Source organism: Prorops nasuta, unplaced genomic scaffold (genome assembly GCF_024137725.1).
Source record: "Prorops nasuta isolate Cenicafe-Biocafe unplaced genomic scaffold, Cenicafe_Pnas_1.2 PNAS00030, whole genome shotgun sequence".
NCBI lineage: Eukaryota > Metazoa > Arthropoda > Insecta > Hymenoptera > Bethylidae > Prorops > Prorops nasuta.
Genome location: NW_027116827.1, coordinates 146371 through 161355, shown reverse-complemented (window position 1 = coordinate 161355; position 14985 = coordinate 146371). Strand labels below are relative to the sequence as shown.

The 14985-nt window shown below is 34.9% G+C and overlaps 4 protein-coding genes across 7 annotated transcripts; 3 read left to right on the top strand and 1 right to left on the bottom strand.

The window, feature by feature from the left end:
• The first annotated feature begins 287 nt into the window (after positions 1-287).
• On the top strand, positions 288-2569 carry shams (glucoside xylosyltransferase 1 shams). The gene is made up of 2 exons (XM_066742396.1): positions 288-1373; positions 1444-2569. Exons 1-2 carry the CDS (start codon positions 933-935, stop codon positions 2098-2100), a joined length of 1098 nt encoding a protein of 365 aa, XP_066598493.1. The 5' UTR covers positions 288-932; the 3' UTR covers positions 2101-2569.
• A 743-nt stretch (positions 2570-3312) lies between these two features.
• kermit (PDZ domain-containing protein GIPC-like protein kermit) lies at positions 3313-8666 on the top strand. 2 transcript variants are annotated; one of them, XM_066742470.1, is made up of 6 exons: positions 3313-3683; positions 5505-5821; positions 7006-7102; positions 7197-7576; positions 7921-8002; positions 8081-8666. In XM_066742470.1, exons 2-6 carry the CDS (start codon positions 5519-5521, stop codon positions 8236-8238), a joined length of 1020 nt encoding a protein of 339 aa, XP_066598567.1. In that variant the 5' UTR covers positions 3313-3683; positions 5505-5518; the 3' UTR covers positions 8239-8666. The 2 variants fall into 2 exon arrangements, with proteins under 2 accessions (XP_066598567.1, XP_066598566.1); XM_066742469.1 differs by having other exon boundaries at positions 7197-7579.
• A 342-nt stretch (positions 8667-9008) lies between these two features.
• Positions 9009-11953, top strand: SCOT (Succinyl-CoA:3-ketoacid CoA transferase). Its single transcript, XM_066742361.1, has 7 exons — positions 9009-9380; positions 9452-9832; positions 9906-10331; positions 10412-10520; positions 10582-10798; positions 10872-11083; positions 11156-11953. Exons 1-7 carry the CDS (start codon positions 9288-9290, stop codon positions 11338-11340), a joined length of 1623 nt encoding a protein of 540 aa, XP_066598458.1. The 5' UTR covers positions 9009-9287; the 3' UTR covers positions 11341-11953.
• A 45-nt stretch (positions 11954-11998) lies between these two features.
• On the bottom strand, positions 11999-14675 carry LOC136782730 (ATP-binding cassette sub-family G member 5). 3 transcript variants are annotated; one of them, XM_066742358.1, is made up of 6 exons: positions 14291-14675; positions 13976-14204; positions 13333-13908; positions 13025-13247; positions 12741-12955; positions 11999-12668 (listed from the first exon to the last, which is right to left on the bottom strand). In XM_066742358.1, the coding sequence occupies exons 2-6, from the start codon at positions 14178-14180 to the stop codon at positions 12001-12003; spliced, it is 1887 nt and encodes a 628-aa protein (XP_066598455.1). In that variant the 5' UTR covers positions 14181-14204; positions 14291-14675; the 3' UTR covers positions 11999-12000. The 3 variants fall into 3 exon arrangements, with proteins under 3 accessions (XP_066598455.1, XP_066598456.1, XP_066598454.1); XM_066742359.1 differs by having other exon boundaries at positions 13976-14116; positions 14474-14675; XM_066742357.1 differs by having other exon boundaries at positions 13976-14675.
• Positions 14676-14985: the final 310 nt, after the last annotated feature.

Genomic DNA, 14985 nt, shown 5'->3' with positions numbered 1-14985 from the left:
TATATAATATAATAAATATGTTGTATTCAACAAGAAAATTTTCAGTTTCAAAGATCTTATGAATAATTTGTACTAAAATTTAATATAAAATTTTTTAATCTAGGCATGTTTATCAATATCTTTTTATTGTTCATGTATCCCCCCCCCCCCCCCCCGGGCGAATCATTATTTATCCATGGGCTACTGATATTTCAAGATCGTGCTCCGAAGTTTCGACGAAATGTGAATGTGCTGAATATTGGAGAACGATATTGGCTGTTAGTATTGTTTCGATGTAGGTAGAATGCATGTACATATAGTTAAGGAATAAAATAATATAAGGCACAACAGAATGTTTGTGTGTGTGTGTGACAATTGACGGAATGGAGCAGCATGAATGAAGTCAGCTGCTGATCAGTAGAAAGAAAATAGTAACGAGCGAGTAAAGTTAGCTGAAAGAAGCAAGAAGTATTCCAGTTGTCCAGTTTCACACACATTTGCACTAGTGTCCGTAGTAGTCCATATATAGTTCGTATATTACATTACTGTATACTTGTTTGTTTTTGTTCTGGGTCTGTTGATAGTAGTACTACATAGCAGTCTGCGATAGTCTACTGATATATGTATGTCATATGTATGTGCACTGTTGATAGTTCTTTCTGAGTTTCTGACAGAGCTTCTGATTGGTTCTGTTCTCCCCCACAAGCCCTACAGCAATTGATAACTGGTTGACTGACAACAGTCACTACTCCATAACCCACAACCAGCTGTACCAGTGGGGTTAGGAAAATATTTACTTCGATGCGTCTGACATAAATCATGCCGTATAAAGCAAGTGTTCATACAATTAATATTATCAACTGCTATTATTAAAATGGTAGGAATTATAATACTAAGTTTGCTCAAACAATCGCAAAATTTTGGTGGACAATGTAATCTGTAAAAATTTTACCATGAAATCTATGCACAGGTTACTTTTACTGTTTCTTGTTTGTACTGTGATAATAATATTACTTAGTTTATCATCTAAAGTCTTAAATAAAATAGATGAAGACATTAAAAAAGACCCATCCTTAACCTTGGCGGAAAAGGCCTTAGGCACATCAATGCCAGAGGATATAACAATATGTGTTGTAGCCTGTGGAGATAGGTTACAAGAATCTTTAACTATGTTAAAATCAGCTTTGGTTTTTACAAATAGACCTTTACAAATTATTGTGATAGCAGAGCCAAACTTATTGCCAGCATTCAATGAAAAATTATCAGAATGGAAACTTATATCAAACAAAACCTTCGATTTTATTGTTCGACCCATTACATTTCCTGAACACAGTGATGTAGCAATGTGGAAAAAGTTATTCAAGCCATGTGCTGCTCAGAGGTTATTTTTACCTGTAAGTACATTGAATAAGTATCAAAGGTAAATAATTTACTTTAATGGTAATTAAATATTTTTGTTTTCAGACTGTTTTAAACAATACTGACTCTGTTCTTTATGTGGATACTGATACACTGTTTCTAGCCCCACCAGAAAAAATCTGGAATGAATTTAAAAAAATGAATGCTAGTCAATTTGCAGCTTTAAGTCCAGAACACGAAGACCCGAACACAGGATGGTACAATAGATTTGCCAAACATCCTTATTATGGAAAATTAGGTGTAAACTCAGGAGTTATGCTGATGAATCTGACTAGAATGAGAGAATTCAGATGGACGGACTACATAATACCAGTTCATAAAGAGTACAAGTTGAAGATCACTTGGGGAGATCAGGACATAATTAATATAATTTTTCATTATCATCCTGATAAGCTCTATGTTTATCCATGCAGGTACAATTATAGACCAGATCATTGTATGTACATGTCAGTTTGCACAGAGGCAGAGAAAAAAGGAGCTCTGGTCTTGCATGGTTCTAGAGGTACTTTCCATTCCAAAAAACAACCTCCATTTAGAGCTGTTTACATGGCTATGGAAGAGTATCAGCTTAATACAGATCCTTACGAGTATCTGTTAGTTCCAATGAAAAATTATTTAGCGGCAGAAGATAGCTCCAACTGCGGCAAAGTATCGAAAGTATTTATCATTCAACCAGAATTACATTTAGCTATCAATTTATAAGAAAAGGCCATTAAACATAATAAAATTATCTGCCTATCTCTGCATACAAGTGTAGAGACTTTTGCGACAATATTATTATACAAATTAATTATAAATTTTAAGGCGCGCCATGTTTCACAATGTTTTCCACTTTGATATTATATATTATACATATGTAAAATATGTTTATTATATATTCTGTTTTAAGCAAGACGTATATATTTAGAGTTACAATTGTAAATAAAATATTTATATGCGTTTAATTATATAATTAAATATAGTATTAAAATAAGCTCTCTATACAAAAGTTTATAGAGCTTACATTCTATAAAAGTCTTTCCATTTTAAAGACATTTTTTTATACAAACGAATGTTTAAATATCTACGAAAAAATATTCTAAAAGTAAAGTACGCTCAGTTATGCGATGTACTAATTGCTATTTATACATTCTAATGCCGTGCCGAACAAGCTTTGAATAAATGCATGCAATATACATATAAAAAAAAAAAGACAATCTTTATTCTTCCTTGTACCAATCACTTGAAATGAAATTAAGAGCAAAAGAAAAACAACAAATTGTTCTGAACAATTTGATTGGATGCAATTGTTAAATCAGTGTATGCTACTGTCTACTATACAGTGGTCAGAACAATTAAGCTGATTCGATGGAGAGGGAAAGAATGCACTGCAAGCAGACGAAAGTGGTGGGTAACCAATGTTATCAGGAGACGTAGAAAATTCCCTTAAGAAGTGTAAAGACTTTCCAAATTGACCCAATTACAAATAATTCGATTGGATGCAAATCCTTTTTCCCTTTAGACTAATCCCTCCCCCGAAAATCGGTACTTATTAAAAAAAAATCTTGGAACATTGCAAATTAAGTCAGATCAGGTTTAGGAAAATTTTCCTCGAGAGCTAACAGTTAAGATTCGAGTTACTGAGAAGTAAAAGGCGTAAATAAAACTGATTGTGAGGGATAGAAAGGTGATTCCAAAACTATGGGGACCGGTTGCAATTTACTGTGTATGTAATATATATGTATATTGATGAGAGGCATCTTCACAGGAAGCCCGGGAAGTGGTAGCGTGGTAGCTGGTGCGAGTGAGTGAGTATAAGCGAATTAACAAATGTTACTGCATGGGTATGAGTATGAGAAAAGTGGGGAACGCTATTGGTGGGGCATGGCTCGACACTGCTGAGCTGAAACTACTGAAAGGCCGCTTAACCCAATTTAATGCAACAAACGTACGCGAACAGAGCACCGGTTTGTCGTGGAAGAAGCGAAGCGGTTCTACTTGTTCGACGGCCTCGTTGTTCACGAGGTGAGATTTTCAATAGGATGAACCCTTTGACAAAATAGTTCCTTTTTGTTGCAGTGTAAAACAAAAGTTACAAAAAACAGAAAGTTCTCGTGTCTCGCGCTACTTTCAGGAATTTACCGTAACGACTGGAATAAGCTCGAGAGTTTCATTCGGAAGCAAACTCCTGAAAGCTTGAAGAAATCGAGTGGAGTTGAGATAAAAAAGGTGAAAAAATCATGAGAGAATATCAACGTGAATTTAAGAGAAGAACTAATTAGACCGATATCTCGGCTCAGCAAAAGGTGAGAAAAGTGACCATTGTTCGCTGTTATTTTACGATCCATATCCAATTGTTTATATACCTAAGTTTGTGCTAGGAAGTGATTGTTGTTCCTCCTGGAGTGTCACGAATATTTTTAATGATAAGCAACAGTGCGCTGCAGAATTCGAATAAAATTGTTCGCATTGTTTGTTCTCAGACGACTTATGCAATTTCGTTTTATGACAAGAGAAAAAACGGTCTTGCGAGCAACAATTAACTCCAGTGACGTAATTTCTCGTGAATTCCGCATCATTCGATATAATGGCAATAATACTAAAGGCTCTCTTAAACGTTTAGGTTCCTTTGATACTAAATAAAAGTAAGAAATATGCGCCGGTGCTGCGTCTTGTTTGGTTAAATATAATAATTTATTGAAAAATATTTATTGGCGAGCTATGTCGCGATAAATCAACAAGCAATACCGTTTGACGAAAAGTTTCATCGGTGATGTATTTAAGCATTTCCTTATCGATGCGGAAAAGTTTCATTCGGTGATTCTAACAGGTGCCATAAATTTAACACGTTATTTATAAAACTTTGAAGGAATTTTTTCTGCAAATTACAACTCGATCGATGACTGTTTTTAGATTGCGCGATTGGACACGTTGCTATTTGTTTATAAATTCCTATAGAAGGTGCGCAAGTTCAATGACGTGTTGGGTTTTCACGGTGTTTACACTGAGGAGCGTTCCTCGACTCTTCTCCACAGACCATACAACCTAACATTACTGCGAAATGAGCAGGAGAATGAACACGAACGAAACATATTAGATATGCAATAAATGAACCTGGCTCGATGCCAACAACCCATCCAATTTTTTCTTATTCATTAACACAACAAACCCTAATAAATAATTATGAACTTCCGATATTATAATAAGCAAACATTATTCGCGCAGCTGCGATCGATAATCTTTTAGAATATTGTTGTTTTATCTTACAGATAGAAATAACAATTAGTGAAATTATACAATAATAAATGTCACTCGAAATCATCGATCCATCGAAAAATTATTTTGTTTGTCTTTACGTTTATTGCGCAAATTCATATCTAGCCTAAAGCTTTGACAGAGTTTGACATCGATCCCATAATCTGTACAGTAATCCCCGATAGCTGGGCAAATAAGAATACTTTTCCTCGGAAATATTTTATTTTTATCCAGTCGAAGTAATATGCAAGAATCGCTTGACGAAGATTGACCGAACGACCAAAAGCATAAAAGAGGGTTAAGACTTCTGAGAAAAGTTAGTGGACACTTGCAGAAATAGCGATTTTATTCAACGTTGGGAAACATCTGTCATTGCAACATTATCTATTACCTGCGCACGAATGTTGCAATATTATTATTCCGCGTAATTACCATAGACGATACTCAAACGTTTGCATGTATTTGCGTGTTTGGGAATTACGAAAATCTTATTCAACGACGAGCGTCCATCGTCGAAAAATAGCTATATAGTACATATGTTATTACGCTCGATGACAAAAAATATAAAGAAACAGAATTGAATGGTAAGAGGGGGGGGGGGGGGGGGGAGTAAGATTTGATCGCTTCGAGTAGGATTAGTGGAGCGTAGTGCTTGGCAAATGAAGGAAAATGACCGAGAACAGGTGGATAATTAATTTTCCAGATTACTCGTGAAAAATTTAGGTCAATGAAACGGTTATATGGGTTGCTTTCGCGTACGTTTAATCTTTTGTACGCTTTAGCATTAGTGAGAAGTCAGGTTATCTTCCGATAACGGGTTTATCCCGGAAGAAGCAGTTGCGTTGCGCGTTAATCAGCGAGTTTTTTTCCAGTTAAGCATCAGGAGATGCCGCTGTTCAAGACGAGAACGACGCCTCGCTCACCGACCACGGAGAAAACGACTAATGGAAATTTTCACAATCACCAGCAACAACAGCAACAGCAGCAAGACATCCGGGAAAATGCTGAGTGTAACGGGTTTGACGGGAAGAATCTTCCGCAGGAGAGGAAAGTTTCGCCGGTCAGGCCGCCATTAGTCTTTCACTGTCAACTCGCGCATGGCAGCCCCACTGGACTCATTTCCGGTTTCAGCAACGTCAGAGAATTGTACCAAAAGATCGCAGAATGCTACGATTTGCCACCCGAAGAAGTGAGTTCCTATAACTCCTACTAACACAAAATCTTTTAAATATTTTCAAACAAGTTAAATTTCGTAAAACTCCCACGTTCATTCATTTCTCTCGCCTTACTCGTGTCCACTCTGTTCTAGCTCGTTCTGTTACACGCTATATTATTACATTCGCAATGCTTTTCACAAATTATTACACTTTATTTAAAGTACTACAAGCTTAGTGTCCAAATTTTTTCATTTCTTACTATCTGAGACAGTTTTCCATGGATGCTTAGTCTTAATAAGTTTGTTTATGGTTTTTAACAATGAGTATGTACACAACTTTCCACAATTCCCACACACACACACACACACACACACAAACGGTCAGTGTTACAAAAACGCGGGAATTCGGGAGGCCCAGCATGACCCCAATTCCCTGTACTGATAAGCGCAAAGGATTCAAAGTGTAGGTTTCGAATTCCCGCTTTCTTGCAACACTGCTTCCACTTCCGGTTTCCCGCATCGAAAGTACCGATATGCCTGCAGCGTTCCTAGGCGAGTCGAGATCTTCCACAGAAATAAAATCAGTAAGACTTAGGAAAACTGCGATTTCGTCTCATAGATGATTCTGTTTGTCACGAGTAAAATTGAAAATCTTTTCTAGATATTCTAGTTAAATTATTCATAATTACAGATATAAAAATTCTCACACCAAATGTTATCAATTCTGTATGTGAGCAAATTAACGAAGAGATTAGAAAAGATTTCAAAGTGGGGTAGTTTTTGGTTTGTGAGAAATTCTCGAAGGAGCGAATAGTATTATGAATCTAGAGAGTATTCTTTTTTCAAGTTTACCAAGAGAGTTCATTGGTATTCCCCTGTGAAACAGCATGGTCGGAGCAACCGGACGCAGGAAGCATTGGTCACGGGCCATGGCCCAGTCGACCTGACGGATATGTCCTCTCCTACGAGTACTACGAGTACTAACAAGAGCATCGTGCATCGCGTTGGTTGAGTAATGTCGCGTAATAACACGAGTACCAGAAACCATCCGTCACGACTTGATGAGCATTACACTAATCCCAACTCGATTATTAATATATAGGCGCCTCTTTACTTGCAAAAAATATGTGAAAAATGAAGAACCCTCGAATTGCAATAAACAAATGCCATGAAACTAAAAATAAGACCGATGGTACATAACAATTGTATTTTTTCAGATTCTATTTTGTACATTAAATACTCACAAGGTGGAAATGACAGAATTGTTGGGTGGTCAAATAGGACTGGATGATTTTATATTTGCACATAAGAAAGGTTTGTGGAAAAAAAACATCTTTATTTTTAATTGTAAGAACCTGAAGGTTTCGAGAAAGGAGTGCAGTAATTTTGTTGCTTATTTGTTGCTCAGGTAGGCCGAAGGAGATCGAATTGGTGAAAACGGACGATGCTTTGGGCCTGACGATAACCGATAATGGAGCAGGCTATGCCTTTATAAAGAGGATCAAGGAAGGCTCAGTGATCGACGGTATCAAGGTCATTCAGGTCGGGGACCACATAGAAAAAATCAATTCGACTAGCTTAGTCGGTAGACGACATTTCGAGGTGGCCAAAATGCTTAAGGACATACCGAGAGGTGCTACATTCACATTAAGGCTAGTCGAACCTCTCAGGAACGGCTTCGGCAGCATCGGACCTAGGGGGGACTCCAAGAAAGGAAAAAAAACCGGATACGGAACTGGCAAGGAGACTCTCAGATTTAAAGCTGATGGAAGTGCACGGATAGAGAAAGTGGTAGTTTTAGTCTTCTGTTTTGCGTACTATCAGGGTCCCTCCAGCTGACATTATAGAAACAGAAAAAAGAAATGATTTAAAAAGTTGCTTTTATATTTCAAATCTTTCTTCATTTTTAAAAAATATGATAATTTTACTAAAAACAAAAGTTCGCAACATCACTAAATAATCATTTTTATACAGGTCTTCGGATAACGCAGTATCAGTGATACACGTGTTCGTTCTGTAATGTCGGTATGAGAGATTACGTTGATCTTCATAAAATTGTGTAAAATTATTGTATTGTCAGTATTTCATTTAAATGCTGCACTTTAATTCGGTCAATGTTCATCATCTTCAAGGTTAATAATGCGGCAGCCGCAGGAGTGGAAAAAATCAACAGTATTTTAGAAAGTTTCATGGGAATATACGATACTGAATTAGGTAAGGTATTTTTTTTAGTACCGAATGAAATGTTTGCGTTGTTTAATTCAATTTTAATCCTTTATTTTTTAATTGAAGCTACACAAATCTGGGAGTTAGCCGAAGGCAAAACGAATAGTATGGATTTCGCCGAAGCGATTGATAATTCGGAATTGGAGGCTTTTGGATTCACCGATGACTTCGTAATTGAATTGTGGGGCGCTGTTACTGACGCAAGAGCCGGACGACTACGATGATATATCATTTATTTATAATAAATATCTCTAAGTTTTCATCCAGCATTTATTCTTTCCAAGAAAGCATTTAAAAATAACGCAAACGCGAAGTACCATGCAGATAATTAATCTCTAACGATCCGTTTTCGGATCCCATCCTTAATTTACCACAAGAGCTTGAACGATTTTCCATTTTGCTCTGTGTATGTCAATGTTAGGTTGTATATGATAATCTCGTGTCATAAATTTTGCACCAAAATATATCTTATCTTCTACTGTAGTCGATCGCTTATCGAAATATTATTTTTTACGATAAAAGGAAATCTATAATGTTTCATTTTACATAAAATCCGATTCCTTGCAAACTATATATCATCTCATATAGTTTCATGAAGCTAAGTAATGTATCTTAAGCTGTAAATTATTTAAATAAAACAATCTTTGGATAATTTTTGTTTTCATCTGCTTTCATTTAAATTATTAGTAAGCGTTCTAATTAAAAAGTACCAATTGTGTTAAATTGATCCTGATACATTAAATTAAATTAAGATCAATTTGAACAAGAAATTTTGACAAGTGGGAAAACGTGTATTCATGCATTTTATATTCTTAAAAAATCCTTGATTTAGAAATATAAAGGCTCTAGTTTATATTTTGTATTTGTCAAAATTCATAAGACTAGAAATATTCTGAAAAGATAAGATCTCACCTAAAAATACCAATAATATTTTCAGTTTTTTTACATTTATTCAAAACATCAGAGTATTTGTAATGATTTCGGTTGTTAGCCTTGAAAAGCTGTTGTTCCCGTTATGCAAATCTTATTATAATCATCAGACGTTTTATCGTTTCAGCCAATAATAATCAAGCAGCTTTTGTAAATGGGCAAACAGAATAGCAGATATCTAATATATAGTACAAACATTTTGAAGAGATTTCTCCAGTCACGCTGAATACCCCCCGCACAACACTTGGAACCATTAGGAATATACAGGTGCTAGAAACGTAAAATTTAACCTCACTTTCACATGTCATATTTTACTGTATAAGGTTTCTTTCCGTTTGTAAAAATGGCATCTGCTATAAACAGAGCTACTAGTAATATTATTTTACGATACAGTATAGGTGTAAAAGCAAATTACCAGTATTTAAGTATTTCTAGGGTGAGTAAATATTAAAGATATAAAAATTCTAACCTTACCGGTTGGGATTTATTTCGGTAATAATTTTTCAGGTTTCTGCAGCTAGATTTGCTACAAAATCTAGCAATCCTGAGGTCGAAGATGAACCTAAAAAATTGACTCCTCCAGTAGGTGATGGCAAGATTTTTAAAAGCATAGATGAAGCTGTTTCAGATGTTCCAAATGGTGCTAGAATCTTATTTGGTGGTTTTGGACTCTGTGGAATTCCAGAAAATTTGATAGCTGCATTACTGAAAAAAGGTGCAAAAGAACTGACAGCTGTTTCTAATAATGCTGGTTCTGAAGATTTTGGTTTAGGCATACTTCTAAAGGAGCACAGAATAAAAAGAATGATTGCTTCTTATGTTGGAGAAAATGGAGAATTTGAGAAACAATATTTGAATGGTGAATTAGAAGTAGAGCTTACACCTCAGGTAACTCTTAACATTAAAGATTTAATTAGATTTAATAAGTACAGTTTACTTATAAATTGAAATTTAAATATAGGGCACTTTAGCTGAACGTATAAGAGCTGGAGGTGCTGGTATTCCAGCATTTTATACACCTACTGCATATGGAACAATAGTGCAAGAAGGAAATGTAATTGTAAAGTATGGTAAGGATGGAAATGCTGAAATTTCTGGAACAGCAAGGGATGTAGAAGCTTTCGATGGGAAACATTATGTTTTGGAACGTGCCATTGTGGGAGACTTTGCTATGATCAAAGCATGGAAAGCTGATACAGCAGGAAATCTTATTTTTAGAAAGTCTGCTAGGAACTTTAACCCAGTTATGTGCAAAGCAGCAAAAATTGCTATTGCTGAAGTTGAAGAAATTGTAGATGTTGGTCAATTGGACCCTGATCAAATTCATTTACCTGGTATATATGTAGATAGAATAGTCAAGGGATTAACTTTTGAAAAAAGAATAGAGGTAATTCGGTAGTCTCTTTAAAATAATAGAAAAAAAAAATCAGAAATTATCATCTTATTGTACAAATTATATTGCTTTAGAAACGGTCAACAAAACAAAGTTTAAAACCTAAGAAAGTTACTCCAGCAAGTAGAGCCAGAGATAGAATAATTAAACGTGCTGCCCTTGAATTCAAGGATGGAATGTATGGTACGTAGCAGATAAGTTGTTACTAATTGTTTGTTTTACTAATTAATAATTCTGATTACAGCAAACTTAGGTATTGGTATACCAATACTTGCCAGCAATTATATTCCAAAAGGTGTGAAGGTAACTTTACAATCAGAAAATGGAATTCTTGGTCTAGGACCAGTACCAAATGAAGATGAGGTTGATGCAGATTTAATCAATGCTGGGAAAGAAACTGTCACAGTTTTGCCAGGCGCTTCTTTCTTTAGCAGCGATGAGAGCTTTGCTATGATCAGAGGGTAAATTATTTAACTTTCTAAATAACTGATTCTAGAAATTTTTATTAATTAGTGAATAAATTTTTTTTTCCAGAGGTCACGTCGACTTAACTATTTTGGGAGGCATGCAAGTATCAGAGAAAGGAGATTTGGCTAACTGGATGATACCAGGAACAATGGTGAAAGGCATGGGAGGTGCTATGGATTTAGTTTCTTCTGAAAAAACAAAGGTTGTTGTTACTATGGAACATAAAGCTAAGGATGGAAGTCCAAAAATCTTAAAGAACTGTACTCTACCAGTTACAGGTATACTCAAAAACCTAATATCTTAAATAAATGTTAAGTTTAACAAAACGTAATATTTTAATTCATTTATAGGTGTTGGATGTGTAGATTTAATTATTACTGACATGGGCGTGTTCGAAGTTAGTAAAGAAGATGGGGGACTAAAACTAATCGAAATTGCTGAAGGTGTCGACATAAGCGACGTAGTTAGCAGTACAGGTTGTGAATTCTCAGTAGCTGATGATCTTAAACCAATGGGTCAAGTGGAAACAGAGTAAAGAATTCGAAAGTCTTCATTCATTATGAAAGTAATCGCAATTATCTAAATAAATTATAATTTGTATATAGAGCATTTACTTTAATTTGCTCCAAAGCAAATGTGGATATAAAAATGTATTTATCTTTGTAACTTTATAAAAGATAAGAGATTTTGCATTCGATCTTTTTGAAGTTCCGTTCTATAAGGATGTAGTAACATAAGTTCATAGCGTTTTTATTAAAGAGCTTATAATACAAACACTATAGAAACTAATATCACAACATAATATTTAAATTCTAAAAAGTGGAATGCAAATTATCATAAACATTTTTTTTAGTTACAAAAATAAGTGAACTTTACGTTCAAGTTTTGAGACGAATTAAAGTCAGTACCCTGTATTTATAAGAACATAAAATGCCAAGGATATAAAAGCATTTTCTAAGTTGTACAGAGTAATTATAAATAATTACATGCTAAAAACTTAAAAAAATACATGTACATTTGTAATGTTATGTAAAATATATTGTTCATATCGCGTTTTATAATTTAAAAATTACGAAAGATACATCTCAATAATTGCACAATAGCTTCAACAAATGAAATTCTAAAAAAATTGCTTAATCCATTTTGTAACTTTCATATAAAAAATAAAAAGATAAAAACGTTTAATTATGTCAATTTATTCTCTAAACTTAGCCTTCACTTTTGCTGGTAAGGGTAACAAATATAAAACACTGTTCAAAATAATTAAACTAAGAGCAAAAGCCAAAGAGATTAAAAGATTTAAATCAACGTTTAATACTTCAGAAATATTTTCTCCTTCACGTGTAAAACGTTCGATTAAATAAGTTTTTCCATCAGGATATCTGCATAATTCAGGTATTCCAGGGCACGTGAATGTTTCGTTATATGGTAAATTTGTTGAGCTTCCAGTATCAATTGCAAGTTGATTTAAAGCAAGCGATGCATATCTCGCTGGTAAAGCAGCAGAAACAGTGGCCAGCCAATGTGGAAGATTTCTGAGACTTCTCACGCCCCCAGAGGCAATTCCTAATGATACTAGTGTTACGTATAATACTGTTATTGCACCTATAATAGGACGGCCAACCACCATTAGTACAGCAACTGTTATTTGTTCCGCTGCAACGTAACTCGCCCATAGCGTTCCTGAACTATATGCCCACGATGATAAATCTAATTCTAAAATTGGAACTAAAATTCCAATTGTTATTAACGTAGATATAAAACTGAGTGGAAGGCTTAATAATGTATAAGCAGTTAGAAACATTGCACCGCCGTAAAGACCCTCACGTTTCTCTTGGTAATATCTAGCTCGGAAACCTGGAACTATGTTTAGATGTGAAAAATAAAAGCCTTTACATTATTAAAAAAGTCTATATCTTTAATTAAGAAACTCACACAAGATTGTTGTTGTTGCTATGCCAGCTAAATAAAATAATGTTAAGATGTTAAAGACGAGGCCTCCTGTTTGCAAAAATATTCTTGACTGAACCGGAGTTGAATGAGAGTATAAAATACTCATTAGAGCTACTGAGAAAGGTAATAGTAGCAATCGAGCGGTGAAATGCCCTAAGCCAGACTTATTTAAGGAGAATGTGGTTGCTAGACTTCTCCTACAAATTATAATGAAATAAATATTTCTGATAGGTCTAAATAAGTCTTAAAGTAATTTCAAGTCTCACAAATAAAGTGCTAGAAGCGTTGAAAAACAGCCAGGCTTTATTCCTTTTCCTAATCCTTTATGCATAATTCCAAAAGAAATGTCTTTAACACTTGCTGGGCCTTGGGGAGCCTCTTTCATATAAAGCACACCCTCAACTTTAAATTTATCTACCAAAACAGATATTTGCTGATTGGACTCTAAAAAGCGATCCCTAGAACGTCGGTCAACAGTTGACAGACATACTGAAAAATTATAGTATAAATTTTAAATTATTATTAAAATGTTTTTTATATTAATAATCTATTAAAAGCTTATTGTCGCACTTACAATAATACATTAATGGATTTTCCAATTCTGGACAAGGAAATCCAATATAAGTGAAATAATCTAGCATACTTCTGGTTGGTCCTGAATAAACCACTGCTCCTAAGCATAACAAGGCGACTCTACTAACAAATGGTAAGACATCAGATCTAGGAGTCTCCATTGTTAGCACCACAATTGATCCTCTTCTTGTTGCATAGGACCAAAGCATGGAAACAATCAAGTATGTATTCAGTGGATCCGTATCCCAAGTAGGCTCATCCAAGAGAAGAATAGTTGGATCTTTTGCAAGTTGTACACCTAACATTAGTCTTCTATATTCGGGCCTTGTCAAATCATTCACAGATCTATTTGCCACTTGAGATAATGCTAAATCAACCATTGTTTGTCTGACTCTGGCTTCACGATTACTCAAATTGGCAAGCCATGTGGCATAATTTAGTGTTTGTCTTACTGTTAAACTAGGTAATAAATGACATCTGTGAGCAACATACCCACCATGTCTTCTAAACAATTCTGGTGTTAATAGATGATCATTTAACGTAATTCTTCCTCTGGTTTTGCCATCTGCTCTACCAGCTAAAACATAATATATTACTTCTCTATACATTTTTTAGCTTATAACTATTAGAATAGAATTTATTACCTATAACATCCAGCAGAGCTCTTTTACCAGAACCCTTAGATCCCAGAATAGCTAAAACTTCACCACCGTAAACTCTAGCAGACACATCTCTTAATACAGCAGTGGGCTCTGTTTTGTTTAAACAGCTCCCTTCGATAACCACTGCAGTTGAATGGAAAATATTTGAAATATCAAGAACGCAATCTGATAGGACCATTTTAGACATTTGTTTACATTCCCATAAACAATCCTTGAATAATTACACCATGTGGTAAAACAGGAAAATTTAAATCTGACAAGACCAAAAGAATTTTAAAAAATTTGAATAGTAATTACAGGCTGCTTAGTTATTTCAACTTATTGAAGAATCTATAGGAAGAGACAAAATTTCAACAGTGAGAGGGTTGTTGTCTACTGGCGTACACTGTCATCGCCAATCAACGACACCGGACACTTCCGTTGTAAATCGTAAGACTGAGAAGGCTCAAGGAAACAAATAACGCCAGGTAGGTTGTATACTTGCTGAGAGTCTAACGTGAAATACAAGCGTTCGCGCTTATGCCGGAGACTAGGGGAGTTGGCTATCCGAGGTGAATGTCTTCTCTTGCTTGAGAAATGGTGGGAAGGACCGCCTGCAAAGATCATCGGCGTACTTATTAAACTACAATCCCCGGAAAGTAACAATTTTTTTCAAGAAACACAAGAGGAAAACCTTCAAACTATATATTCAAAGATCAACTCACTCTATCATCGAAATCAGTAATCATATTTTTTGTAATGAATATCGAATTGTCATAAATCAACAATAATTCTACCATGGATAAACTGCAGTATGCACGTAAATATTGAAGAATACTGTTGTAGTAGAATTTTAAGGTAGCAGCAATAAAGAAAGCAATACTTTCTTGTTAAAATTTATAAAAATACGAATCGGAGTATATAAGGTTGCTACATACATTGATGAATCTTCAATTTAAATAGAATATCTCTTACAATTGTCTAGTCAACTTTTCGTTGTGGTATACAATAGG